The sequence below is a fragment of the Aspergillus uvarum genome, assembly GCF_003184745.1.
Source record: "Aspergillus uvarum CBS 121591 unplaced genomic scaffold BO82scaffold_8, whole genome shotgun sequence".
Classification (NCBI taxonomy): domain Eukaryota; kingdom Fungi; phylum Ascomycota; class Eurotiomycetes; order Eurotiales; family Aspergillaceae; genus Aspergillus; species Aspergillus uvarum.
In genome coordinates, this window is record NW_020291305.1 from 626643 (window position 1) to 648990 (window position 22348).

The 22348-nt window shown below is 54.0% G+C and overlaps 9 protein-coding genes and 1 non-coding gene across 10 annotated transcripts; 8 read left to right on the forward strand and 2 right to left on the reverse strand.

The window, feature by feature from the left end:
• Positions 1–171: 171 nt before the first annotated feature.
• On the forward strand, positions 172–1120 carry BO82DRAFT_328620 (uncharacterized protein; the record flags this gene model as incomplete). The annotated part of the gene is made up of 2 exons (XM_025633022.1): positions 172–330; positions 413–1120. 2 exons carry the CDS (start codon positions 172–174, stop codon positions 1118–1120), a joined length of 867 nt encoding a protein of 288 aa, XP_025495370.1.
• A 553-nt stretch (positions 1121–1673) lies between these two features.
• Positions 1674–1747, forward strand: BO82DRAFT_t72. The gene has a single exon. It is a non-coding gene; the product is annotated as a tRNA-Ile (tRNA).
• Positions 1748–2030: 283 nt separating this feature from the next.
• BO82DRAFT_351510 (class I SAM-dependent methyltransferase) lies at positions 2031–4505 on the reverse strand. The gene is made up of 10 exons (XM_025634441.1): positions 4072–4505; positions 3972–4006; positions 3791–3849; positions 3612–3658; positions 3484–3519; positions 3262–3380; positions 3118–3143; positions 2983–3013; positions 2536–2890; positions 2031–2440 (listed from the first exon to the last, which is right to left on the reverse strand). The coding sequence occupies exons 1-10, from the start codon at positions 4126–4128 to the stop codon at positions 2207–2209; spliced, it is 999 nt and encodes a 332-aa protein (XP_025495371.1). The 5' UTR covers positions 4129–4505; the 3' UTR covers positions 2031–2206.
• A 3709-nt stretch (positions 4506–8214) lies between these two features.
• On the forward strand, positions 8215–10418 carry BO82DRAFT_328627 (putative chromosome segregation protein (Pcs1)). The gene is made up of 3 exons (XM_025633023.1): positions 8215–9288; positions 9342–9782; positions 9834–10418. Exons 1-3 carry the CDS (start codon positions 8367–8369, stop codon positions 10055–10057), a joined length of 1587 nt encoding a protein of 528 aa, XP_025495372.1. The 5' UTR covers positions 8215–8366; the 3' UTR covers positions 10058–10418.
• Positions 10419–10553: 135 nt separating this feature from the next.
• Positions 10554–12669, forward strand: BO82DRAFT_351514 (galactokinase galE). Its single transcript, XM_025634442.1, has 3 exons — positions 10554–11464; positions 11515–12396; positions 12448–12669. Exons 1-3 carry the CDS (start codon positions 10809–10811, stop codon positions 12482–12484), a joined length of 1575 nt encoding a protein of 524 aa, XP_025495373.1. The 5' UTR covers positions 10554–10808; the 3' UTR covers positions 12485–12669.
• A 162-nt stretch (positions 12670–12831) lies between these two features.
• Positions 12832–14684, forward strand: pfa4 (putative palmitoyltransferase with autoacylation activity Pfa4). The gene is made up of 5 exons (XM_025637826.1): positions 12832–13281; positions 13425–13596; positions 13687–13983; positions 14066–14144; positions 14232–14684. The coding sequence occupies exons 1-5, from the start codon at positions 12881–12883 to the stop codon at positions 14588–14590; spliced, it is 1308 nt and encodes a 435-aa protein (XP_025495374.1). The 5' UTR covers positions 12832–12880; the 3' UTR covers positions 14591–14684.
• A 968-nt stretch (positions 14685–15652) lies between these two features.
• On the forward strand, positions 15653–16637 carry BO82DRAFT_351516 (uncharacterized protein). The gene is made up of 3 exons (XM_025634443.1): positions 15653–15967; positions 16062–16129; positions 16248–16637. Exons 1-3 carry the CDS (start codon positions 15796–15798, stop codon positions 16293–16295), a joined length of 288 nt encoding a protein of 95 aa, XP_025495375.1. The 5' UTR covers positions 15653–15795; the 3' UTR covers positions 16296–16637.
• Positions 16638–17022: 385 nt separating this feature from the next.
• Positions 17023–17892, forward strand: BO82DRAFT_351517 (type 1 glutamine amidotransferase domain-containing protein). Its single transcript, XM_025634444.1, has one exon. The coding sequence runs from the start codon at positions 17061–17063 to the stop codon at positions 17817–17819; it is 759 nt and encodes a 252-aa protein (XP_025495376.1). The 5' UTR covers positions 17023–17060; the 3' UTR covers positions 17820–17892.
• Positions 17893–17969: 77 nt separating this feature from the next.
• On the reverse strand, positions 17970–19786 carry BO82DRAFT_328639 (WD repeat protein; the record flags this gene model as incomplete). Its single annotated transcript, XM_025633024.1, has 6 exons — positions 19238–19786; positions 18920–19031; positions 18763–18829; positions 18355–18695; positions 18174–18300; positions 17970–18122 (listed from the first exon to the last, which is right to left on the reverse strand). The coding sequence occupies exons 1-6, from the start codon at positions 19539–19541 to the stop codon at positions 17970–17972; spliced, it is 1104 nt and encodes a 367-aa protein (XP_025495377.1). The 5' UTR covers positions 19542–19786.
• Positions 19787–20544: 758 nt separating this feature from the next.
• On the forward strand, positions 20545–22049 carry BO82DRAFT_351519 (copper acquisition factor BIM1-like domain-containing protein). Its single transcript, XM_025634445.1, has 3 exons — positions 20545–21062; positions 21125–21438; positions 21498–22049. The coding sequence occupies exons 1-3, from the start codon at positions 20849–20851 to the stop codon at positions 21699–21701; spliced, it is 732 nt and encodes a 243-aa protein (XP_025495378.1). The 5' UTR covers positions 20545–20848; the 3' UTR covers positions 21702–22049.
• The last annotated feature ends 299 nt before the right edge of the window (positions 22050–22348 follow it).

Below are 22348 nucleotides of genomic sequence, written 5' to 3' on the forward strand. Positions count from 1 at the left end.
GAAAGACAAGCCGGACCCACAGCGCGGCGTCATCCGCCCTCTCGGCGACCACATCTGGCAGCCGAGGTCACTAGATAAGACTCGCGGCGGCAGCTCCGTCCCATCCTCTTAAAGCCTCAATTCCACACCACAACGACACCCCGGCGCAAAGCGCAACAATATCCCGTCGAAATGTCGCGAATGTCCCCCGCGCTCAAAGCGCTAATCAACTCGCCCGCCGCGCGACCCAACACCCTGCCCGCGCCGCGCAACATCCAGTCCGTGTACGCGAAGATCCAACAAGAAGCCCAAGCCAAGGGCATTTCGCAGCCCTCATGGCTGGCCCTATCGGTGCGTCTCCCAGCCCAGCCCCTTAATACCCTTCCCTCCCCCGTACCCCAGACCCAGACTAAACCTCCCGTGGGGAATCAAGACAGCAACAACAATGACCATGAACTCGCCGGACTCGCTGACCGTGCTCTACGAACTCGCCACCACCACCTCCTCCACACCGGAACCCCCCACCCCCCTCGCAACCGCCGAACTCATGCGCGAAGTCGGCCTCAAATGCATCAGCTTCAACGGCATCCCACGCACAATCAACTGCCTCAACGCCTTCCGCGCCAGTTTACCAGCCTCCATAACCGACAACCTCTCCACAACGCCCACCCGCGAACCCACTCCGGCCACCATTGAGGGCATCCGCGCCCGCGGCCGCGCCCTCTGGGACAGCATCTACCGGCCCTTCGAGACGAAACTCTACGAGAAGCTAGCGCGCGCGCACCCGGACCTGCCCGTGCACATCCTGAACATGAACTACGGGGCGTTGCTGGCGGATCCCCCCCAGGAAAAGGCCGGGAAGGTGGGGCGGGTGCTCACCTCGCTGGTGGCCGTGGCGTGCCTGCGGGCGCAGACGGGCGTCGCGCCCCAGGTTACCTCGCATGTGTTTGGGTTGCGGAAGGCGGTGGAGGATGGGAGTTGGGCGGGGGATGTTGAGACGAAGGCGGGCGCGGAGTGGTTGGCGAGTGAGGCGGGGAATCTGTGGGTTCTGGAGTGTGTGGATGCTATTGTGGGTGCGATTGGGGGTGGGGAGGGGAGTTTTGTCCCTGCGGGTGCCGCGGGGAGAAGTGGGAAGTTGTGATCTTCTCACGGGGGATCGGGAGAGGTGGTTGTATATAGGTAGGTGGGTTGGAGGTGGGGGTTGTTGGGGTTGTGTACTCCATTGTGTATGTATGTCTATAGAAAGATGCACGAATAGAATATGTTGACTGGTGTCGTTCACGATCTCGGTCTGTTGTTTGCGTGTCTCGGGGCAGCACTGGTCTGGCTATCACTTTAGAATCCAGCAGGAGATATAATTCGAAGGTGACTATGATTATAGGAGCCGAAGGTGGACTTCTACTTTCGTACATTGCTCATCAACCCATCCTGCCTATGACGCAGCTCCCGTAGATCCAGCCGGAGATACCATACCTAGTAGCACCCTTACGTCTAGTGGACCGGAAGACGAGTGGGTCATCCAGCAAACCACGCGTCGACTAATTGACAATTAAGAAAGGTCCATCACCACCTTCTGTTCTCTCTAAGGCCAATGCTTAGGAAAATAATGTGAACTTCTACACAGGGCGTGTACGTTTCTGACGCTTTGTTTGTGGGACTGTGAAACTAAGCTAGGAAGCCCACTACATCAACTGGGTCCCATAGCTCAGTTGGTTAGAGCGTAACGCTAATAACGTTAAAGTCGAGGGTTCGAGCCCCTCTGGGACCAGCTTCTTTTTTGCTTTTTGGATTAATTTTTGGTTGGGGGTTGGATAGACGGGATCGGCACGTTCTCGCAAAGTGTTGTTTGATTGCTATAATGTATGGCTAAACGTAAACTCCGGGCCATTTACAGCAAGGTGAGCCGGGTAGTCTATGTCATCCTGACCACACCTCAACTTAATAGCTTGTCTCGCGTGTTGCACAGTCCGTACTACAAATTCGCATCCGCTCTCCCTCGACAATCATCCACACCCACTCATCTACAGCCCCAACGATCATAAAAACCAGTGTAGTAAAAATAGTGGTCATTCTCATTAAAAGTAGCCAGCGCTAAATCATCAACCCAGACAGAGGAACACGCCGTCATCAACGTCATCAACGTCATCATCACGAAGCCACCATCAACAAAACTCCGTGATCCCAACAGCACGCCCAGCACACCCAACAAACCACCCGCACCCCAATGTCATTCCGGCCTCTGCCCATACACGATATGGACCTTGGTGTAGAGGTGGATGCTGGGGTCGCGCAGCTCGTTCTTGATCCCGGCCACGAACACCTCGATCTCGGGCCGCTGCCAGCCCATGACGCGCGTGAACAGCGCGTAGCAGTAGGGCCCCATGGCCTCCAGCATGTTGACCTGGTGGAATTTGCCCAGGTCCTTCATCTTGGGGTCCTTGGCCCAGGGGCCTTGGGGGAGCTGTAGATTCCGACGTGGTCAGTGAATGTGATCACACAGATGCCCGAAATCCCCACGGCTTGAGGTTAGGTCTCGGGACTTCAGAAGACGTCTACCTTATAAATCTCCTCCCGCACGTTCACGAACCCCGCATTCTCCATCTTCTCCTTCCACCCGTGCACGGTCTGCATGTCCTTGCCGTACTTGCGCGCCGAGTCGTGCATGAACTTGATCCCCTCCAGCAGCGTCGTCGCCCGATGGTGCGTCCCGTCGTCCGAGTACGTGTTGACCTCCATCGAGGCGATCTCGAAGTAACCCCGCGGCCGCAAATTCTCGAACGCCTGCGCCATCAGCCGGTCGACGTCGCGGATGCAGCCCTCCAGCTCGCGGCCGTGGATGTAGTCGAACGGTTTGCTGTACGACCAGGGCTGTTCGAAGTCGTCGATCTCGAAGCGGCAGTTTGGGGGGACCCTGTTCCGTATGTTATCCTGGTGTTTTGATGGTGGCCGGGGATGTAGTGCTATATGGACACCGGGGGTGGACTAAGGCTGGGGGCGAATTACCATGATGGTTGAATAGGACTGAGGTCGTTGCCTATAGAGTTCCAAACAAAAAGCCCCAGATGGTCAGTCAGATCATTCGTTTGCCTGACGGGAAAGCGAGCAGCCATAAAGGACGAGGTGGGTGGCTGGATTTACCGATAACTTCTGATCCCGTATTCGCACTGTCAGGGATTGTGACGCATTAGCTGCTTCGTTTCCCAGGTCGCCTTCCTTCGCCGCATCATAGCTTCGAGCTTTTTATTTTCTTTTCCCCCGCAGAATTGTATGAGTGCAACTTACTCCGCAAAGTCTATTGCCCAAATTCCCGTGCCCGTGCCGAGATCCAAGACACGAGCGGGGTTTTGGACGGGCGCCCGGTGCAATTCCCCTTTCAGGAGCATGCTATAGATGTGATGGCTCTGTATCCAGTGTCGTCTGATTAACATCCATTGTTCGTGACTCGCCGCTTCCTTCGGTCTTTTCCATTGAAGATGCGGGCGTATGTGAGAGTGGTGTACTAACCAAATCGAGGCGATCTTGCTCTTGTTCGTCATTGGGCTGCAACTATCATCAGTATGCGAGTTCCGAGTTTCGAGGCTGACCTGCGTCGAGAGCGTTTACGCCCCCGTAGCAGAAGAGGTGTATCATACTAGAACATATTCACCCTCATGATAGGAATGATATCTACGACCGTTCTGGAGAAGGCGAACCTAATTAGCGACGAGGAGGACGCGGACGAGGAAACCTAGAATACCTCATAGCTGGAGGATTGATTAGCTCGGCCTGGAGAGAGACGAACTGGGTAAACAATGTTCTTTTTCGCAAAATACATACGCATAGTTCATAGCACTCGAAGCGAGACTAGATGTATAGCTGGCATCGTCCAGTCTAGAGAAGACATTAGCATGGCTCTTGTCAAGGTTTGGAATTGTAGTGGTAGTGGTAGTGGTAGTGATCCAGCGCGAACCAGCGGAACGGCGGACGTCAGTCTCGTGGGCTGGGAAACTTACGAGTCGGGATAAGTGGAGTCGTTGTCGTCGAAGTCCTGTTGAGCCAGCACCTGCGGGTTAGCTCTGGGGGAAAAGGTTAAAGTTCGGCAGAGTCACTGACATCCGGCTCAATGATACTGTCATCGTTTTCATGTGGAGGGGCATTGTCGGCGCACATGTTGAAGAAAAACAAAGAAAAAGTGCGGAATATGGGACGGTAATGGTGGTGGTGGTGGTGGCAGTGGGTGAGGTAAGAATTAGTAGAATAAATTGGAGACGAGTTGGATTGATGGATTGATGATTGAGCAATGGAGCGGTGGCCAGAAGTGAATTACCCTCCGGCTGAATCCTTGGTACGTTATCGCAATGCCCCGCTAGTGCAAAGTGAAAACCAAGCGTCCAGGCCAAAGCAGCGATGTTGAAGAGAGAGGATGTATGTGGTAAAATTCCAGAATAAAAAGGGGCCCCCGATGGAACTATCCTAAATTAGTTAAGCATAAAATAGTAACAGATGGTATGTGGTTAGTGAAAAGGAGGGAGAACAGCAGAAAAAAAAAAAGAAAAGAAAAGAAAAGAAAAAAGAAAATAGAAAATCAAGAATGAAAATCGATTTTCGGAGTAGTAGGAACTCCGATATTTAAGCCAGTTTCTGTTGAGAAGCCAGAGCAATGAGAAGAATAATCGGATAGGAAAAGGTCATAAGACACAGGTAGAGAAGAAGATTCAAGGAAGTACGAAGACATGCAATAGTAATAACAATAATATAATAAGGGGGTTTTATGGAAATCTCAGCAGTCGGATCGGTTCAGTTGGCCAGTGATGGGATGCGACAAGAGACTATGCCGAGGAGGAAAGGAAGTTAGGAGAAAAGCCAGACATGCATGCAGCCAAACCTTGAAAGACTGAAGAAAAGGAAGGATAGACAGGGCGTGTTCCCGTCCGTCTTGCGAGTTCTACTCAGCAAGAGCAGCAAGAGAGAGCTTTCATGCGGGATGACCGTTTGAACCCCAGTTAGTCGCCCACCGCAATCCCTCGTCGTTGGCTGGGCCGCAGAGGAGGCTTCGTACAGCTAGATAGCTCGAGTACGGAGTACAGTAGCGCCCGACAAGCGGTTCCACACAGAGCTCCTTCGCTGCTTCACGGTGCACTGTGCAGTGTGCAGTGATGAAGGAGGTGGTGGTGGTGGTGGCGGTTGCTTACGGGATGCGAGTACTGTACAGTAGTCTCAGTAGGTCTCAGTAGGTCTGTGCCGCACAGCTGCTCAAGGATAGATCGTTGTCTTTAGGTTAAGTTGGACGGAATCTGTCTGGAGGCTTGGACATGCAAAAGTGCAGGGGTGTCGAGAGTTCAGTGACTAACTGAATTCGGTGCTCCGAAAAGTCTTGGAGGTTGGAGGTCTAGGTTCGAGCGACAGTTGATGCCAGCAAAGAAGTGTGGTCGGTCTTGGCCTATCGGCGATAGGCGGATCGAGCTCAGGTTACTGGGTTGAAGGTTGCTGACTACTCCTCCTTCCAACCATTGAACCGTATAGTTGAGATGCCTTGCAACCTTCAACCTTGTTGAACAATACTGCTCGAAAGGTGTCAAAAGTACGACCCAACCATCCTTTACATCACCATTCTTCAGCAAGAGCGAGGATCGGAGATGGATACACCAATGCACGTCGTATGCGAACAAGCCCGCGCAGCCAAGCCGAACACCGAGGTTTTAAACGGGGCAAGTCCCCCGCTGATGATGCAGTGGAAATTCGGAGGTGGACTCGAGACATTGCCGACAGGAAAAGCCGTTCGTTACATTCAATTGGTTCAACAGCTCTAGGCGGTGGTACGTACTTTGTTTCTTTCTCACGCCCGCTTTCCACCTTTTGCTACCGACCGTCAGTCGAGCCCAGGCTTGCAAAGTCTAAAGTCTCCGCCATGTGTCACTCTTCTTGTCAGCATGCCCTGGAATCCAAGAGCCCATCCATGTTAGCCCAGGAGTGTGCGAATCGGTGTGGATTGTGGAGAACTTGAACGGGACCCTCCTTCCATCTTTTTCACCTCTCGAGTCTCAAAATTTGCTGGCTACGCTTAGCTAGTGTCTAGTCTAAAGCATTTCATTCGAACGGCCCGAATGCATTCATGCACAGTCTCGGCTTTACTTTTGTCAACCTATGACCTCGCATTACCACATCATCCAGGATGACTTTGCATGGATCAATTGGGTTCTGTAATCCCGCATTGCGCTCTGACAGTAACCATGGCATCGTGTAGTATGTCGAAAAAGGAAAGTTTCTTGGTCGTGGCGTGATGCCCTCTCTCTCTTCCTGTGCTCCGGGCTCAAAGGTCAAGAAGTCAAAAAGCAGACAGACATCCGGACGGCCCCTGCCGGGCACCGGTAGTGGGTCTTCTTCCCCCTCGTCAGTTACACGTTGTAGTCAGTCACCCTCCCCGCAACCGTTTCTCGAGTTGTGCGCTCACGCCCGGCAATGGTTATCCATGGATTACGACCACAACCATGCAATGTAAATTGCTACTCCCCGCATAGATATCTAACAAGTGCCATGTAACCTTTCACTAAGTCAACCGTTTGTATGCGCTCGCAACTGATGTGCAGTAGCCCCCTTCGATTGTAGCTCTGAGGGCACGAGGTCAAAGCGGAAACACCTAGCACTCGCAGGAGCCGGCATGATCGATCAGAGCCATCTGGCAGGGAAAGCTGATCAATGAGCCAGGCCGGACCTGCATGGGCAATACTTTGGGTCGTAGAAGTTGGGCTTCTGAGTTCAGTCGCTTTTACTGAATTTACTGCGCAGTACTTTGGGAACAACTGAGGCTATACGGAATACCGTATATGTCTTCCATCCCATCACTGCAGCTGCATCTACTCCGTATGTCTCAGTTGAAGTGATCCATTTCTACCGCACAGAAGCAATCTAATATCTACCAGTATCATCGCCGAAGCATTCACGTTTGAAAATCTCCCCTTGGCAGACACCTGTCACCAGACCTCACCAGCCCAGTTCAGCACAGCACATCCACAGTATAAACCGACCATTTCCCAAGCTAGGAGGAGCCAGAAGAAGAGCAGACAAAGACGCACCGGCATCTGAAATTCCCATTCTGACTGCAGCCCGCCCGCCTGACGGCAATACTCGCAACGGAAGTGCCAGGTTCAACCATGTAGGTACGACGCAGTCAGTTACTTCGACCAAGTAGCCATAAACTGCTTCTGACTATCCTACTGTAATTGTACACAACGCACAGTCTATACTCGGGTCCCCGCAGCTAGTACCAAACGGGCCATCGGTTAGACCTACCCCAACAGGCGGTTTAAATACCCTTCCCCCCAAGGCTCGAAGGGCCCAAGCGATCCATTCATGTTGGGCGTAGCATGGGGCAAGGATTTGGCTCTTGAGCATCACCAGTGAGTGGCTCTCGCTCCGTCAGTTGTTGCGGATGGGTCGGTGCCCTCCTTGCGCTGCGTGAGACTATTGGGAGATTGGGGAGGTTTCATTGTGGAAAGCTAGGGTACAGTAGGGAATACTTAGGACTGATGACTGTGTCATTGTAGGGGTTTAGGAGACACTAAGCGAGACTCAAAGGGGAGCAACTGGGTTTGTAGCGCTACACAGAGTTAACTTGTCAAGGCCCAGGAAAGGAAAGGATGGGCCATGTGGTTGACAGATGTGGAAATTGGGCGTAGTGCACTTTTAATTGCGTGGACTACATTGCGTGATGGCACGACACTCGGCTCTCTGTGGGTTTTGAAGTATTGAGGAAGAACTACTTGTACGAGCAGTTTGTGCGCTGGGTGAAGCCTAGACTGCGTTCCCTCGGTAGTTGCACAGCATGACGAACAGGATATACTTAATACTTAGCACTCAGATGACGATGTTGATGCCCTACCTCTCATCCTTACTGGCCTTCCATGATACAATAGCAATGGCACACCAAATATGGGCTTAGACAATCAGGTATATAGGCAAAATAAATTACATTGAATGAACAATTGCTATAACCAAGACAGTGACTACGAAGTACTATAACTTCGTCGCAAGGAGAAACGATGCGGCAACAAACAGTGCAAACAACCACCCATCGGCTCGTCACAACTTTCTCCCGCGCCGACGCGCTGGCAGCTTCGCCAAGCAGTCGAATGGTCGAGTTATCATTGTATCCTTGTATGTGATTAGCAGAACCATTATTCTTTAGCGGTAATAAACTGATCTAGATCCTGAGGTGAAAAGAAGTGAGAAGTAGGTGCTGATCAAACATAGAAACGCTCCTTTGCACAGCCGCCGCCGGTGGTTTTAGTTGTTTATCCGCCGAGCTTTTTGTTGTACCCCCGAAGTCGCGTCCAGACCAGCGCAGCACGTATCATCGGCGCAGCGCATCCCAACACACCAAATCTCTTCTTCCTATATATAACGCGAAAATGCCGAAGCGAAAGGCGGCAGCGGCAGCTTTATCCAGCCTGGCTGGCTCCGACGACGAGAGCATGATCCAGGCCGACGGCGCCCGCCCGACGAAAAAGGCCCGGGGCAGGCCGCGGTCCAAATCGACGGACCTGAGGCCCTCACCACAACCGAGACGGGAGTCCACCCACGCACAACCGGAGCCGGAGGGCTCGGGCAAGAAGAGCGGAAGGAGGGGCAGGCCCAAGGGCAGCAGGAACTCGGTGCAAGCGGCACCGCAGGATGCTCCGGAGGAGCAGGAACCGCCCGCAGAGACCGCGAATGAGGCGGAAGCTCCTGCGGGGGCGGAGTCTGCAGCGGTCTCCAACGACGAGCTGGCTGAGTCGCAACCGACCGCGGCCAAACCCTCCAAGCGCAGCAAGGCTTCGAAGTCGGGGAAGACTGGAGGAAGTGGTCCGCGAGCGCGCAACAAGACGGCCGACAAGCCCGTCGTAGCGGACGGCGGATTCGAATACACCCCCTCGAGCAAGCGACGCCAACCACCGCCGCCGCCGGAAGAATACGATGCGCCTCCGCAGAAGACGCGAGCCAAGAACAAAACCGGGACGAAAGACAAGCGTGATCTTTCGGAGGCGGAGGATAATGTGCCAGAGGATGCAGCGGAGGAAGTCGATGAGACGGTGCTGCAAGACGCGCCACCGACAGGAACCCGCTCGCGCTCGGCCTCTCCGACCAAGCGTAGGCAGTCCCTGCGAGATGCGCGGGTTTCTCCGTCCAAGCCGCGGACTAGTGATGAGCCTGAGTTGCGACGGAAGATTGGCGAGCTGACGAAGAAATGCGATACCCTCGAGAACCGCTACCGGACGCTCAAGGAGATCGGCATAGTCGAAGCGAATGCGAACATGGAGAAGCTACGGAAGCAGTGCGAGTCCATGACCACCGGTGCGTATACCATCCTATGCAGACGGAGAGTAGAACCGACTAACGCGATACAGCCTCCAACAACCTGATTGCCGCCCTGAAAGCCGAATTGGAGGCCCAGAAGGCGCTTGGCCAACAAAGCCGCAAGCTTCAGAAGCAGCTGCAGGAACGGGACGCAGAAGTCGCTCAGCTGAAGGCCCATACCGAGGAGACTGAAACCCAACTCTCTTCTGCCCAGAATGAGGTCAAGGCGTTGCAGACGAAACTCTCTGCTGCCCGCAACACCGCCGCAAGTCTCGAGACCGCGGCTGCCAATTTGAAGGTTCCTGGTAGTGCGATCAAGGGCGGCGGCAACCGCGCCACTGCGGCAGCCAACGCCGAAGCTGCGCAGGCAGCCCAGTATGCGCAGCTGAAGGAGGATCTCTACAGTGATCTCACTGGTTTGATTATCCGTGACATCAAAAAGCGTCAGTCGGATACTTTATACGACTGTATCCAGACCGGCAGCAACGGAAGTAAGTATACAGGCTCTACGGTGCATTGGTCCTGCGCTGACTCGGCTACAGCTCTCCACTTCAAACTGGTCGTCCCTCATGTTACCTCAAGCAACTACGAGTCCGCCGAATTCCAGTATATTCCTCTCTTGGACGACAAACGCGACCGTGACCTGATTGACATTCTTCCCGAATATCTGACGGTGGATATCACTTTTGTGCGCCAACAAGCATCCAAGTTCTATACTCGCGTGATTGATGCTTTGACGAAGCGGAGGAGTACTGCGGCCAACTGATGGCCCTGGAGGCTAATGAGCATCCGCGGTATTTATATGGTGGAATTTATGTGGGGCTGGATTAGTCGTGGCCCTCGAGGGAGACGTAGCCGAATCGTCGGAGGGCCGCAGAGTCCGGCTTTGGATTTGATCTTGCTTTTTGTTTTGAATTTTTCTTGGGCTCTCTATACCAACGGGCGTGTCAATTTATCTTTTCTTTTTGTGTAATACCAATGTGACCCCCAGACCCCCAACCGATCTGTTCCTTGTTGGAATTGGGTTGAATGTGGGATTGAACTATTCTCACTGTTCCGCACTCCGCCGCAGAGTGTGTTCGGCATCATATGGGATGATTCGGCTGGGTGCCTCAGGCGAAGACGGGATTGCGGCAAGCGACGGGGCGGGATTGCGGGCCTCCGTGGGTGCCCCTCGGGGGTGGTGGTCACTGGGGCAGGCAGGGTCCTTTCTCTGCCTGGCTCGCTTTCGGCCTTCGCCAACTTCGACCTTCGACCTTCGACCTCGCCAAATTTCCCCTCCTATCAGAATTGCCGCCAGAATTGTCGACTGGGTCAGGAACCGTCATAGCCCATCGCCTAATCAGTTAATTAAACAGGAAACCAGCTGGCATTTCTCTTCTCTTCTTCTCGTCGACAGAGTATTTTTACCTGAGATTCCCCTATCATCCTCTGTCTTCGACTTTTCTTTTTTTTCCCTCCCCCCCCCCGCCCTCCAGTAACTTTCCCACCGCGTTTGTTGTGCACCGTACCCCGCCATGGCTGCCCCGCAAGAACTTGTCCCCCAGACCGAAACCATCGCGGAGGTCTACGCAACCGACGACGCCTCGACCACTTCGGTCGCTCCGGAACACCAGACTCGTTTCAATGCGCTGGTTTCCAAATTCACCAAGCTATACTCTCATCGCCCAGATTTTATCGCTCGCAGTCCCGGTCGCGTCAACATCATTGGTGAGCACATCGACTACAACCTGTACGATGTGCTTCCGACTGCCGTCAGTGTCGATGTGATCATCGCCGTGAAGGTGGTCCCTGCTACTGGCTCAGAGACTGTGGTCAAGATTTCCAATGTTAACCCGGAGAAATTCCCCACGCGCGAGTTTACCGTGCCCCGCGACACAGACGTCGAGATCGACCCCAAGAAGCATGACTGGGTCAATTACTTCAAGGCCGGTCTGTTGGGCGCCCTGAAGTTCTTGCGCCAACGGAACGCCGACGGCTCGTTCGCGCCGGCTAGCATGGAGGTTTTGCTCGACGGAAACGTGCCCCCTGGTGGTGGCATTTCCAGCAGTGCCGCCTTCGTGTGCGCCAGTGCTCTCGCTGTGATGAAGGCCAACGATCACGATGTATCCAAGCAGGACTTGCTCGATCTGGCCGTTGTTTCTGAGCGCGCGGTCGGTGTTTACTCCGGAGGGTATGTTTTGTCTTTATGATCCGCCCCGCTTCCATCCTGACCTTTTACAGCATGGACCAGGCGGCCTCCATCTTCTCCCGTCGCGGATACTTGCTTTACACCCAGTTCTACCCCAACTTCTCGGTCCAGCACGTGCCCATCCCTAAGGCGACCGAAGAAATAACCTTCCTCATGGCGCAGAGCTTCGTCACCTCCAACAAGGCGGAGACCGCTCCCCGCCACTACAACCTCCGTGTTGCGGAATGCACTCTCGCCTCGGTGGTGCTGGCTGCCCGCCACGGCCTGACCCTGCCCAAGGACAACAGCTCGCTCGGGTACAGTCTCCGCAACTTCCACAACGAGCTGATGCGCAAGGAAGGTCGCTTGGGCGACCCCTTAGAGTACCAGATTGACTCCGTGATCCAGAGCGTTCGGGAGATCTTGACTCAGGAGGCCGGATACACGCGGGAGGAGATTGCCGGTCTGCTGGGCATCACGGTGCCGGAATTGGAGTCCAAGTATCTGTCCTCGTTCCCCGTCCAGGCCGAGCGCTTCCTCCTGCGGCAGCGCGCCCTGCACTGTTTCACCGAGGCTCGTCGGGTGCTGGACTTCAAGGCCTGTCTCGCCAAGGCCCACACTTTGGACGAGCGTCGCATTCAGTACTTGGGCCAGCTGTTGAACGAGTCCCAGGTCTCCTGCCGTGACCAGTATGAGTGCAGCGCCCCGGAGGTGGACGACATCTGCACCATTGCGCGTCGTGCGGGAACCCTAGGCAGCCGGCTGACGGGTGCTGGCTGGGGCGGTTGCACGGTGCACATGCTGCCGCAGTCCAAGGTCGAGGCCGTCACCAAGGCTCTGAAGGAGGAGTACTACCTGAAGCATTTCCCGGACATCAGCGAGGAGAAGTTGGCGCAGGCGATGGTGATCAGCAAGCCGTCGAACGGATCGTTCTTGTATGTTCCCTCTCTCTGAGTGCCATGGTTACATATGCTAATTTGTTCTAGGGTGACGGGCGCAGCTATTGCGGAGGTTGAGGTTTAGGGGGTTATATTTTGCAGCGTGCAGCGTGGTACTATCTAGCGATGATGTAATATAGCTCAGTGCTGAGTATGAGTAATTTTGGTTCAGTTGGAATGACTTAAGTTCACTTGACGTCCCTCGGCCTGTGTTATAGCAATTTGATGTTTGAATAGCAAGAATAGTCAGAAGTATAAACTGGGTTGCCCTGCTATGATGTCATACGTCTGACTTATGCAGTGCATAACTATCAGCAATCAAAAACAAACCACCCAAACACTGCGAAAACAAACAAAACAAACAAGCTACCCCAAGATTAGCGTATCAGCCAACCGATCCTCCCTCCCCTTTACTGTACTCTGTACCGAGTAGTTATCTCCATACCCCCAAGAACAACAAAAATGTCATGAACCAACAACTATGCCCAACCCTTCATCATCACCATCATTCTCCCTCTCCAAACTAGCCACCCCGGCCGTCGCCACCCTCATAAGCTTTCTGGCCTATAGCTCGCAGTACCTCCTGCACCACTTCGAGCCCGCCCCGCTGCGCCGCCCCGAATGCTGGCGGCTGAACCTGCTGGCCGGATGTATCTGGATCTGCTACTACCGGACCTGCACTGTAGACCCGGGTCGGGTGCCGAGGGAATGGAAGCAGCAGGCTGCTGTTTTCTCGGCAGATCGTAAGCAGCAGCAGCAGCAGCAGCCGCCGCCGCGCAAATCCCAGCCCGATGGAGCTATCAGTAATGGCGGCGGCCGATGGTGCCGCAAATGCGAGGCGTATAAGCCGCCGCGGGCGCATCATTGTCGGACGTGTCAGAGGTAGGGACCTTTCCCCGGCCAGCCTTTTCCTAAGAATTATCACGCCAGGTTGATGGGGGATTGCAGTGGGTTGTGATACATTCCTTAACTCCCCATGTTTGATGGCCACTCGCTAACCGGTGGATGCTATCCTGGGGCAACAGATGCGTCCCAAAAATGGACCACCACTGCCCGTGGACGGCCAACTGCGTCTCGCACTTCACGCTGCCGCACTTCGTGCGGTTCCTGTTCTACGCGGTCGCGGGGATGGGGTACCTAGAGGCCGTGCTGGTGGAGCGCGCGGGGCTGGTGTGGCGCGCGAGGGATCGGCCTAGTGTTCGTTGTCCCTCATCTTCCAGCTACCAGCAGAGCACAATGCCCTAGGCAAGAATCGTAACTAACTCTGCAACGTTGCGGGTGGGACAGTATCTAGGCCCCACCGCCCTCCAGCTGGCGCACCTCTTCGTGTTGCTGGTTGTCAACAGCCTGACGGTATTTATGCTGTTCATCCTGCTGGTGCGCACGGCGTGGGCCCTCGCCCTGAACACCACTACCATCGAAGAGTGGGAGATTGAACGCCACCAGACGCTGCTGCGGCGCGCGCGGCATTTCGGCGGGTATCTGCAGGGGCCCGGGGGCGTGCGGGTGCGCATCAAGCGCCAGGAGTTTCCGTATGATGTCGGGGTGTGGGGGAATTTGAAGCAGGGGATGGGGTCTGGGAATGTATGTTCTTTTCTTTTCGGAGAGTGTAGATCTGGGGGTGGTTGGTGGTAGTTTGATGCTAATCATATGGTGGATGGCGCAGATCCTAAGCTGGTTCTGGCCGCTAGCGAGAACCCTCGATCGGAGCTCGGGGCTGGAGTTCGAGGTTAATGGGTTTGAAGGTGCGTTCGCCATCCCGCTCTTTGTCTGTCCAGATTCGGCCAGAAACACACCACTCGATCATAGTAAATGGTGCTAATCGAACACAGATCCAAACACAACCTGGCCCCCGCCCGACCCAGACCGCATCCCCTGGACTGCCCCCGCAGCGACAGCTCCAGCAACCGGTATCCTGGCCGCCTCATCAGGAAGAGGAACCCCGCAGAAGATCCTCCGCCGCAAGCGCTTCCACCAACGATTTACCAAGGAAGAGTCACCCAGCGACTCTGACGCCAGCAACAGCGGTAGCGAGCCCGAAGACGCAGTTTCGGACGACGGGGAGGAAGGCTGGCGCAATGCCGACGGGGACCGGCTCAGGGACTTTGGAGTCGAGGAGGAGGTCGAGTTCTACGATGAGGAGGATATTCCGCTGGCGGTTCTGATGGCGCAGAGGGGATATCATTCGTGAATCGAAGTCGGGGTGGGGATGGGGATGAATCGCGGGACTGTGTTGTGCTGGGTTGGGGTTGGGAATGGGGATGGTCATACATCACTGAATGAGGGATCGTATGTACAGTACATACAGTAGGAATAGAGACCGGGTCTCCTGGGAAATTGGGGTTTATGCTGGTGTCAAGTAGGTTACTGAATTTGGATCTGGAGGTATCCAGGGTAAAATTAGTGTCTCCGGGGTCAACCGACGGGAGGCAAATCACACTGCCTGGGGGCTCTAGTAGTCTAACTCGGAGAATGTGTTTGGACGGTAGCTAGGTAGCGATAAGTTCAGGCTACAGCTCGGACCTTGACCGCCGAGCAGACTGCGTACACTTGTTCACTATACAAATCACCTTTACGGTGTCCGGAGTACAGTATCTCTTGAAGCATCGAGATTATAAGGAAAGTCTAATGGAATCGCCCCAGACCGAGCACTGTCACAGAGATCATGCTTCCAGTCCAGGGCGTCAACCATTATCTGTGTTTTCAAATTGCTGCTATATCACATACCACGTGCGCAGCTGAAAGGACAAGAGATCGCCTGTAGCGTGTACTCTGGAGGGCTACTTACTGTACATGGCTGGCTTGAGTTTCCACCGTCCTGAGGTTATATTTCCACTACACTTTAACCACCACAAATCCTTATATTATGAATTCAGCATGAAAACAAGACTCGAATTGAGAGGCATTCTCTTTCCCCCACCCAAAGCAGAATGAACCCCCTTCCCTCACCAAAACATACCAGCCCGTCTCAGCTCCGCTCCGCAATGCTACACCTCAAACCCCCCACGCAAGGGATACCCTTGAAGCAAAACCCCCCTCACAGCAAACCAGCACAATGGCACGATAGCACAATAGCACAATAGCACTAATAAGCCTCGCGTATGCATGAGCGCGTACCTACATCCAACACGCGCATCTCGATCCAGACCGCGCACGCATCCCCCCAGCGACATCCCTCGTTCCCTCCCTCCCTTCCGTAACCCAGAACCCTAACCTCCCTCCCCTAGAATTCCTCAAATACCTTAACCCAGCGCCGCTGCGCCCACATCTAATCCTCCAACAATCTCTCCTAAACACATTGCACAAAAATCACGCCATCCAATCCTTCCAACAATCGATCGATCTTCACATCCACCATCCACCATCCACAAACCCCCCCACCCAGCAACCTTCAAAATGCACCTCCCGACCCTCCTCCTCACCACCCTAACCGCCGCCCTCGGCGCCGCCGACCTGATCGAATACTGCCCCTTCGCGCAGGACAAGACGGGCATGCTGCAGCACCCCTACTGCTGCGACAGCTACACGCCGTCGGCGGTGACCGAACTGGCGGAGGAGGGGAAGAACTGTACGTTCCCGCCCTGACACTCTTGCAGCAATCAAGTGATGTGATGCTGTGAATAATGGAGAAAGAGGATAGCTGATGTGATGCGATGGTGCAGGCCAACAAGTCACCGAGCCGGTGGCTAAGTGTCCTAATGGTTTGGGGGTGAAGTGTTGTTATACTATTGTAAGTTTACTTTTCTTCGGTTATTGGGTGTTGAAATAAGGTGGAGAGGGGGGCTGAGGGGGGGGGGTTGCAACAAAAACAGACGATGCTAATTCTCCCGGGTTGGGGGGCGCATTAGAACCAGATTTTTATCTGTACGGCGGATGCGATCTTGGAGGATGATTAGATGGGTTAGGTTTGTTTCGGAGTATACGTGGGGATGGAGTGGTTGGAAATGGGGGTCTGAGGAGTTGTGATGAATACAGTCGGATATGGGTTTGAGCTTGGGGCATCGAGAGGATATGTTGTCGTGCGGTTGTCAAAAGTTACGTTTGAGGAGGATGTTGTTGGGTTGGAGGATTCTACCAGGTAAGAACTTCAGTGAGGGTTCAGGTTTGGTATGAGTTCGGGGTAGAACTGCCCTCCTCCCCTGGCCAGTTGAAATAGTCTGCTGCTCAGTGAAATGAATGACGTTCATATTGCTGGGAATTCATCAACCCTTACATAGCAAAATTCATCGAAGCAGTCGACCTTGTGCAGACACTCTTTACAATGGAATAGAATACTTATTCAAAGTATGTTTTTAACATGTTTGATCTTCAATCCCTAAGTGAGGTTGTTGGCAAGTTGTGGTTGAGATGGCCAGGGAGGGTAACTGCATCTGGGTGGTTGGTCGGGAACATCATGCTGTTAGCATCCATTGGGATAAATTCAACAAATCACTTCTAACGCTCGAATGATTGATCACGTAGGGCTAATGTACCTGACAGTAACGTAAGAGTGACTGTGTTGGATAATTATCGAGATGGGTGTACAGTACGTCATCGGGATGTCATCCCCACCAACCCTCAATCAACAATACTTATACCGCGCAGCGCTTCCAACCCTCTACGCAAGACCCATTTTCCAATTGTCTACAACCTCCAACCAATAGCACCACTACAAACACAAAATGCCCACCAAAAAAGTCCTCATCGTCCTCAGCGACGCCAACTCCTTCCCTCTAAAGAAGACCTCCGGGCCCGACGCCGGCAAAACCATCGACCAGCCCTCAGGCTTCTTCCTGATGGAGCTCGCCAAGCCCCTCCAAAAGATCCTCGACGCCGGCCACGAGGTCACCTTCGCCTCGCCCAAGGGCGCGGAGCCCGTCCCGGACCCCAACAGCGAGTCCCTGCTGGCCTTCGCAGGCAATTTCTACGAGCGCCGGCGCGAGAACGAGCTGATCGAGCGCATGAAGCGCGAGAACGGGTTCAGCCGGCCGCGCCCTTTCGCCAGCATCAGCGACGAGGAGCTGGCCTCGTTCGCCGGCGTGTTCATCCCCGGCGGCCACGCGCCGCTGGCCGACCTCGGCGACAACCCGGACCTCGGCCGGATTCTGCGCTACTTCCACAAAGAGAACAAGCCGACGGCGGTGATCTGCCACGGGCCGTATGCGTTGCTGAGCACCAAGTTTGCCGGGGACGGGGATTTCGTGTACAAGGGGTATCATATCACGTCGTGGAGTGATGTGGAGGAGAAGGCGATGGAGACGTTGCTCGGCGGGGAGGTCGAGAAGGTCGAGTCCCGGTTGAAGGAGGAAGGCGCGGTTATGGAGACGGGGCTGTCGGAGAAGGCCGGGTATACCACCCTCCATCGCGAGTTGGTGTCGGGGGGCAATCCCATGGCGGCGAATGAGCTGGGGGAGCGGTTCTTGAAGATGCTGAGTGTTTGAGGTTGGTATGTGTTATGTGGTTGAAGCTGTACCTAGTAATAATAGTGTAATGAGGATATGACGATACATGAATCTTTCTGCGTGTGAGAAGTGTTAATATGAGGGCGAGTGTAGTAGAATAATCTCATGTAAGAAGCGTGTTTCATGGGTCTAGTAAGGCTTGAATCTATCTTTGTTCTTGATTCGTTTCTCCTTCTGTCGCGTTCCCTTGGCCGAGCCGTCCGCTTGCGTTGTCGAATCGCCATCCTCCGGCTTCCAGACACGGACACACCCGTCCTCACCGCAGGTCAAAACAGATTGAGACTAGACACGGCGTTAGCTGACGCAATGGAGTGTCGTGGGACGACCACCTACTTGCTCATCCACATAGACCGACCGAATAACCTCTTCACCATGAGCGCCTGGAAGACGCCACGAATTGTTCTGATCGAATTGCCACGATGGGGAGGACACAAGTGGGACCAGGTCCAATCGTTGCTCGCTATTCAAGTCAGCTCAGACCACTTGCACGTGTCGGGAGAGTGGGCATGCATACAGCTTGTTGCCTGCGGCGATGTACTGGCCTTGGCTGTTCTGGCACAGTTGCACAATGTACTCGCAACTGAGCGGTTGTCGCAAGTCGTTGAACTGTATGGGCTCAGCGCCCTCCGAGGCCTGGTCATCCGGATCTGTCGTCGGATGGATGGCAAAGTCTTCATCATGACTCAGGGCATAGACGGTCTTCTCGTCCAGGAACCCGGCATGGTGCACGGAGCCGTGGTTGATGACTTGCACCAGCGCTTCATCCTCATCAGTGATGGTGGTATCGTAGATGTTCACCAGCCCGTCCGTACTGCCGGAGAGTGCGATATGGCTACGGGTGGGGTGATATTGGAGCTGTCGTGCGATTTAGCAGGTGAAAACGAAGGAGGAGTGTTAAGGTCCAGCGTAGGAGCCCACTAACCTCGGTCACATCATCGTTGTGACTCTCAACATATTCCAGTCGAGGTTGATTCGCTGATCGGATGTCCCTGTTAATGTTAGTGTGCTGCGAACACAGCCTAATGATGCAATCTGCAGATGTCTTCCCAGACATACTCTCCGATGCTTGGCGCACTTACCAAAAAGCAACCACAGCCTGTTGTCCGTAATTAGACGAAACCAGCTCGGTTCCTGCAGCAATGTCATGGGTTTGCGGAGAGCATGCAATTGAGAGTACGGGAGCCTGGATTGCTATCGCAACGACGACAAGGGTAAGCGAACACTTGCAACATACAAACAACACTTATTTTCCCAGCAGTACTCATTACACCGAATGAGCCAGACAGCTTGTGGGTTCTCAAGTCTAACACAAGAGTGTTTCTCCCACCCCATATGACATCAGGCTGAAAAAGAAGGAAAGCGACCACCGTAGATACATAAGAGGAAAAACAACTTACAGGTTTGCATTTCTACGGCGGGCTTCTTCCCACTGCGCAAATCCCAAACCTTGACCTTGCCATCTCGTCCCGCGGTGGCCAGGAGCTGCTGGCCCGCATCGTAGGTTCTTAGCGAGGTCACCACCTCGTGGGCACTTGGAGTGACTATGGATGCATGGCTGAGGCCATCCGCACTGAAAACCCGCAGCGAGTCGTCCGACGAGATTACGGCAAATGTCCCGGGACCTGCTGCGGCAATGGAGTAGATGTAGTGGCCTTCAGCCAGAGAAAGTGACGATGACGCCGTCGCTTGGAGCGTGTGCATGGTTAGACAGACAATCTAAGCAGTGCTTCTATACTTCGTGGAGTAGATAATTTGCGATGGATCTGAAATCTTCCGGTCCGTCATGGAAGGCGGTGGGAAATTGGAGGCGGAGAGAGTGGTCCGTGTTTGCACTGTTTGTGTGGATGTGCTCCTTGCAGCTTCATCGAGATTGATTCCTTTCTTCGAAATGCCGCTGAAGAAGAGCTTCAGGAAATGTAGCTATGTTCGACTCATTTTCAAGTGTCTTGCAGAGACTTAAGCAGTTATCCAGATGAATCTGTTTTGTTGACACCATGGCTCTATAGTGGCAGCCAGACTGATCATGTGACTGCACCATGGCGCGTATATCACGTGATCATACGGTGACTGTTAGGCTCTTCTCACGTTAGTGGATAAACTCTCTAAGTTATGATTTATCCAACAGTCCACGACCGACAGCTTCAATGCAGCTTAGCTGAGCTTGGAGAAGGGATAAATCATCTAACGCCGAGCTGTGTGATCCACTGTAGATGTAGAAGCGGGGAAGCCCGGCTGCCTTGATCCCCAGGCCAAAAGACCAAATCCCACTGAACCTAACCGGTGAATGCTGCTTCACGATCATTCACATTTGGCGCTAAGGTTGCTACATCCTACATGACTGCAGTGCTGGCGAGAGGATTATTCTTGTCACACCTTTGGCAGTTGATCTCTAAGCGCCCAGGCCCAATAGCGCCCGCATTTCTCCTCTTCTAGCCTCCGATCCGGGCGCTACCAACATCCCGCCTCCACGAATGACATCCCAGAACGCCATCTTTAACCTGGCCAACGTGATGCCTCTTGCAGGCCCGTGTCTTGGTCCGAATCATAGACCAATCCCAAGCTCCCATTCACTGTGTCTCTCCGCCTCTCGGGTGCAACGCATGGCCTCCGCCTGCCCAGTCTACCTGAACAGTGACCCTGGATGGTCGTCGCTGCGGGCATTATCACATCGTGCTCGGCGATTTGACTCGTCAGACTGGACCTGCAGTCCCCGCCATCCTCACCATGCAAGCGCCATCGCAGGAACTGCCCATGCCCGCAGTCTGGCACTCAAAAACTCCCGCCAACCCTCCTGATTCACGGTGGCTTGGGTTTCAATGATAATCATTCCTGCCCCTGAACTGAACTGCTTCCTTCAGTCGCTGGGTCTGAAACCTTCGGAAAAGCTGCTGGCAAGCTTTGACTGGAGCGTATAGATCTCTTGGTCTGCATTCAGTTGCCGCTTTGCTCACTTCTCCTCCTTTTTGCCCTTGGCGCCCCTCACGGCTCGCAGCTTCAACCTAGACAACATGAAGGCCTTGGAGATATCGATATCGCAGTGTATCGCAGCGCTCACGCTGCTCTCACTCAGTCTGGTGAACGCCCACAGTATCATCACCTACCCAGGCTATCGCGGCAACAACCTGCACACCAACGGCACGGTTCAGCAGACCAACGGATTGGGTGTTGGATGGGAGAACGGCTCATACGTCTATCCCTATGGGATGCAATGGATGTACCCCTGTATGTTTGACAGCCTGCTATTCTTTGCTCGAGCATCCTCATCGCTAATAATGACTGCTCAGGTGGTGGGATGCCCACGTCGACGAACCGCACCAAATGGCCCGTCAACGGGGGCACGATCGCCCTCCAGCCCGGCTGGTTCCAGGGTCACTCGACGGCCTTCATGTATATCAACATGGGTCTGGGGACCGTCCCTGACAACATGAGTCTTCCGATGGTCCCCGTCTTCGAGATCACGGGCCCCAGCAACAACCCGTACCCGGGCACGATCTGTCTGCCGCAGGTGCCCTTGCCAGCCGATATCAGCCCCAAGGTGGGCGACAACGCCACCATCCAGATTGTCGAGGTGGCCAAACACGGTGCATCTCTATACGACGTGAGTATTCTCCGCCCTGAATTGTCTTCGATCCACCCGCTGATCGTTCGATCTTCTAGTGTGTGGATATCACCTTCGCCGACGACGACGATGTCGCCGAGGTGACCAAGGACAACTGCTTCAACTCGTCGGACATCGGATTCAAATACGTCTTCGCCTCGAGCTCATTAACGGCCACTAGCGTCGCCCCACTGCATGGCCCTAGCCAGGCGCCAATCGTCTCGGTTTTGCTGGCGATGGCCCTGGGAGCATGGGTCTTATAATGAATTGAGACCTGTTAGCATTTGTTCGTGCGGTGTTCACTAATTTTGTCATACCCTCAGCCGCGGTTGGCTCACTTGTCGATTTTGGAATGTTGATTACATGAATGCATTTGCCTGCCATTTTGGCGTTGACGACAATTATAATATGACCCCGTGTACATCCTTGTCAGCTGTACCACTCAGACCATTGAAGATTGTCAGTAGACGATGTCATGTATCGCCTACCAGTCGTAAGTCTTAACAATTGGCGTACAAAGGTGTAGCGAAGCCATCGAGCCACCAAACGACGCGATCTCATGAAGTCAGCTCAGAACCGATATGCTTTCCGCGGTTGACCGGACCAACACCGGAGGCTGTTCTGAAGCGTCACGCTTAGCAGACGATGATCAAAGTGGCAAACAACAAACATGCTGAATCTATGTCTATGTGCATTAGTTATTGTCGAATGGTAACGCTCCCAAAGTAAGCTTTCCTAGGACACCCCACACCCTCCTCATTGCCTCAGGCATGCTATGCCGATAAGATGGATTAACGACCCCGGTGTCCGATATCCCGAAAATCGACCGCCTTGCTTTGCGACCAGCGGGGCACGTGCCTAGCTTTTTTTTTTCTCTCAGCTCGCTTAACCGGGCCGGTTCAGCCACTTG

What these genes read in the sequence shown, in the direction of transcription:
- BO82DRAFT_351510 (XM_025634441.1), bottom strand. Translation starts at nt 4,128, where the DNA reads ATGTGCGCCGACAATGCCCCTCCACATGAAAACGATGACAGTATCATT. An exon ending in GACTCCACTTATCCCGACTC is followed by an intron (nt 3,850 to 3,971) that starts GTAAGTTTCCCA and finishes TGTCTTCTCTAG; the next exon opens with ACTGGACGATGCCAGCTATA. An exon ending in TACGGGATCAGAAGTTATCG is followed by an intron (nt 3,014 to 3,117) that starts GTAAATCCAGCC and finishes GGAACTCTATAG; the next exon opens with GCAACGACCTCAGTCCTATT.
- BO82DRAFT_328627 (XM_025633023.1), top strand. Translation starts at nt 8,367, where the DNA reads ATGCCGAAGCGAAAGGCGGCAGCGGCAGCTTTATCCAGCCTGGCTGGC. An exon ending in GTGCGAGTCCATGACCACCG is followed by an intron (nt 9,289 to 9,341) that starts GTGCGTATACCA and finishes AACGCGATACAG; the next exon opens with CCTCCAACAACCTGATTGCC. An exon ending in CCAGACCGGCAGCAACGGAA is followed by an intron (nt 9,783 to 9,833) that starts GTAAGTATACAG and finishes ACTCGGCTACAG; the next exon opens with CTCTCCACTTCAAACTGGTC.
- BO82DRAFT_351514 (XM_025634442.1), top strand. Translation starts at nt 10,809, where the DNA reads ATGGCTGCCCCGCAAGAACTTGTCCCCCAGACCGAAACCATCGCGGAG. An exon ending in GTCGGTGTTTACTCCGGAGG is followed by an intron (nt 11,465 to 11,514) that starts GTATGTTTTGTC and finishes GACCTTTTACAG; the next exon opens with CATGGACCAGGCGGCCTCCA. An exon ending in CCGTCGAACGGATCGTTCTT is followed by an intron (nt 12,397 to 12,447) that starts GTATGTTCCCTC and finishes AATTTGTTCTAG; the next exon opens with GGTGACGGGCGCAGCTATTG.
- pfa4 (XM_025637826.1), top strand. Translation starts at nt 12,881, where the DNA reads ATGCCCAACCCTTCATCATCACCATCATTCTCCCTCTCCAAACTAGCC. An exon ending in GCGCGAGGGATCGGCCTAGT is followed by an intron (nt 13,597 to 13,686) that starts GTTCGTTGTCCC and finishes CGGGTGGGACAG; the next exon opens with TATCTAGGCCCCACCGCCCT. An exon ending in AGGGGATGGGGTCTGGGAAT is followed by an intron (nt 13,984 to 14,065) that starts GTATGTTCTTTT and finishes TGGATGGCGCAG; the next exon opens with ATCCTAAGCTGGTTCTGGCC.
- BO82DRAFT_351516 (XM_025634443.1), top strand. Translation starts at nt 15,796, where the DNA reads ATGCACCTCCCGACCCTCCTCCTCACCACCCTAACCGCCGCCCTCGGC. An exon ending in GGCGGAGGAGGGGAAGAACT is followed by an intron (nt 15,968 to 16,061) that starts GTACGTTCCCGC and finishes GCGATGGTGCAG; the next exon opens with GCCAACAAGTCACCGAGCCG. An exon ending in TGAAGTGTTGTTATACTATT is followed by an intron (nt 16,130 to 16,247) that starts GTAAGTTTACTT and finishes GGGGCGCATTAG; the next exon opens with AACCAGATTTTTATCTGTAC.
- BO82DRAFT_351517 (XM_025634444.1), top strand. Translation starts at nt 17,061, where the DNA reads ATGCCCACCAAAAAAGTCCTCATCGTCCTCAGCGACGCCAACTCCTTC.
- BO82DRAFT_351519 (XM_025634445.1), top strand. Translation starts at nt 20,849, where the DNA reads ATGAAGGCCTTGGAGATATCGATATCGCAGTGTATCGCAGCGCTCACG. An exon ending in GATGCAATGGATGTACCCCT is followed by an intron (nt 21,063 to 21,124) that starts GTATGTTTGACA and finishes ATGACTGCTCAG; the next exon opens with GTGGTGGGATGCCCACGTCG. An exon ending in ACGGTGCATCTCTATACGAC is followed by an intron (nt 21,439 to 21,497) that starts GTGAGTATTCTC and finishes TCGATCTTCTAG; the next exon opens with TGTGTGGATATCACCTTCGC.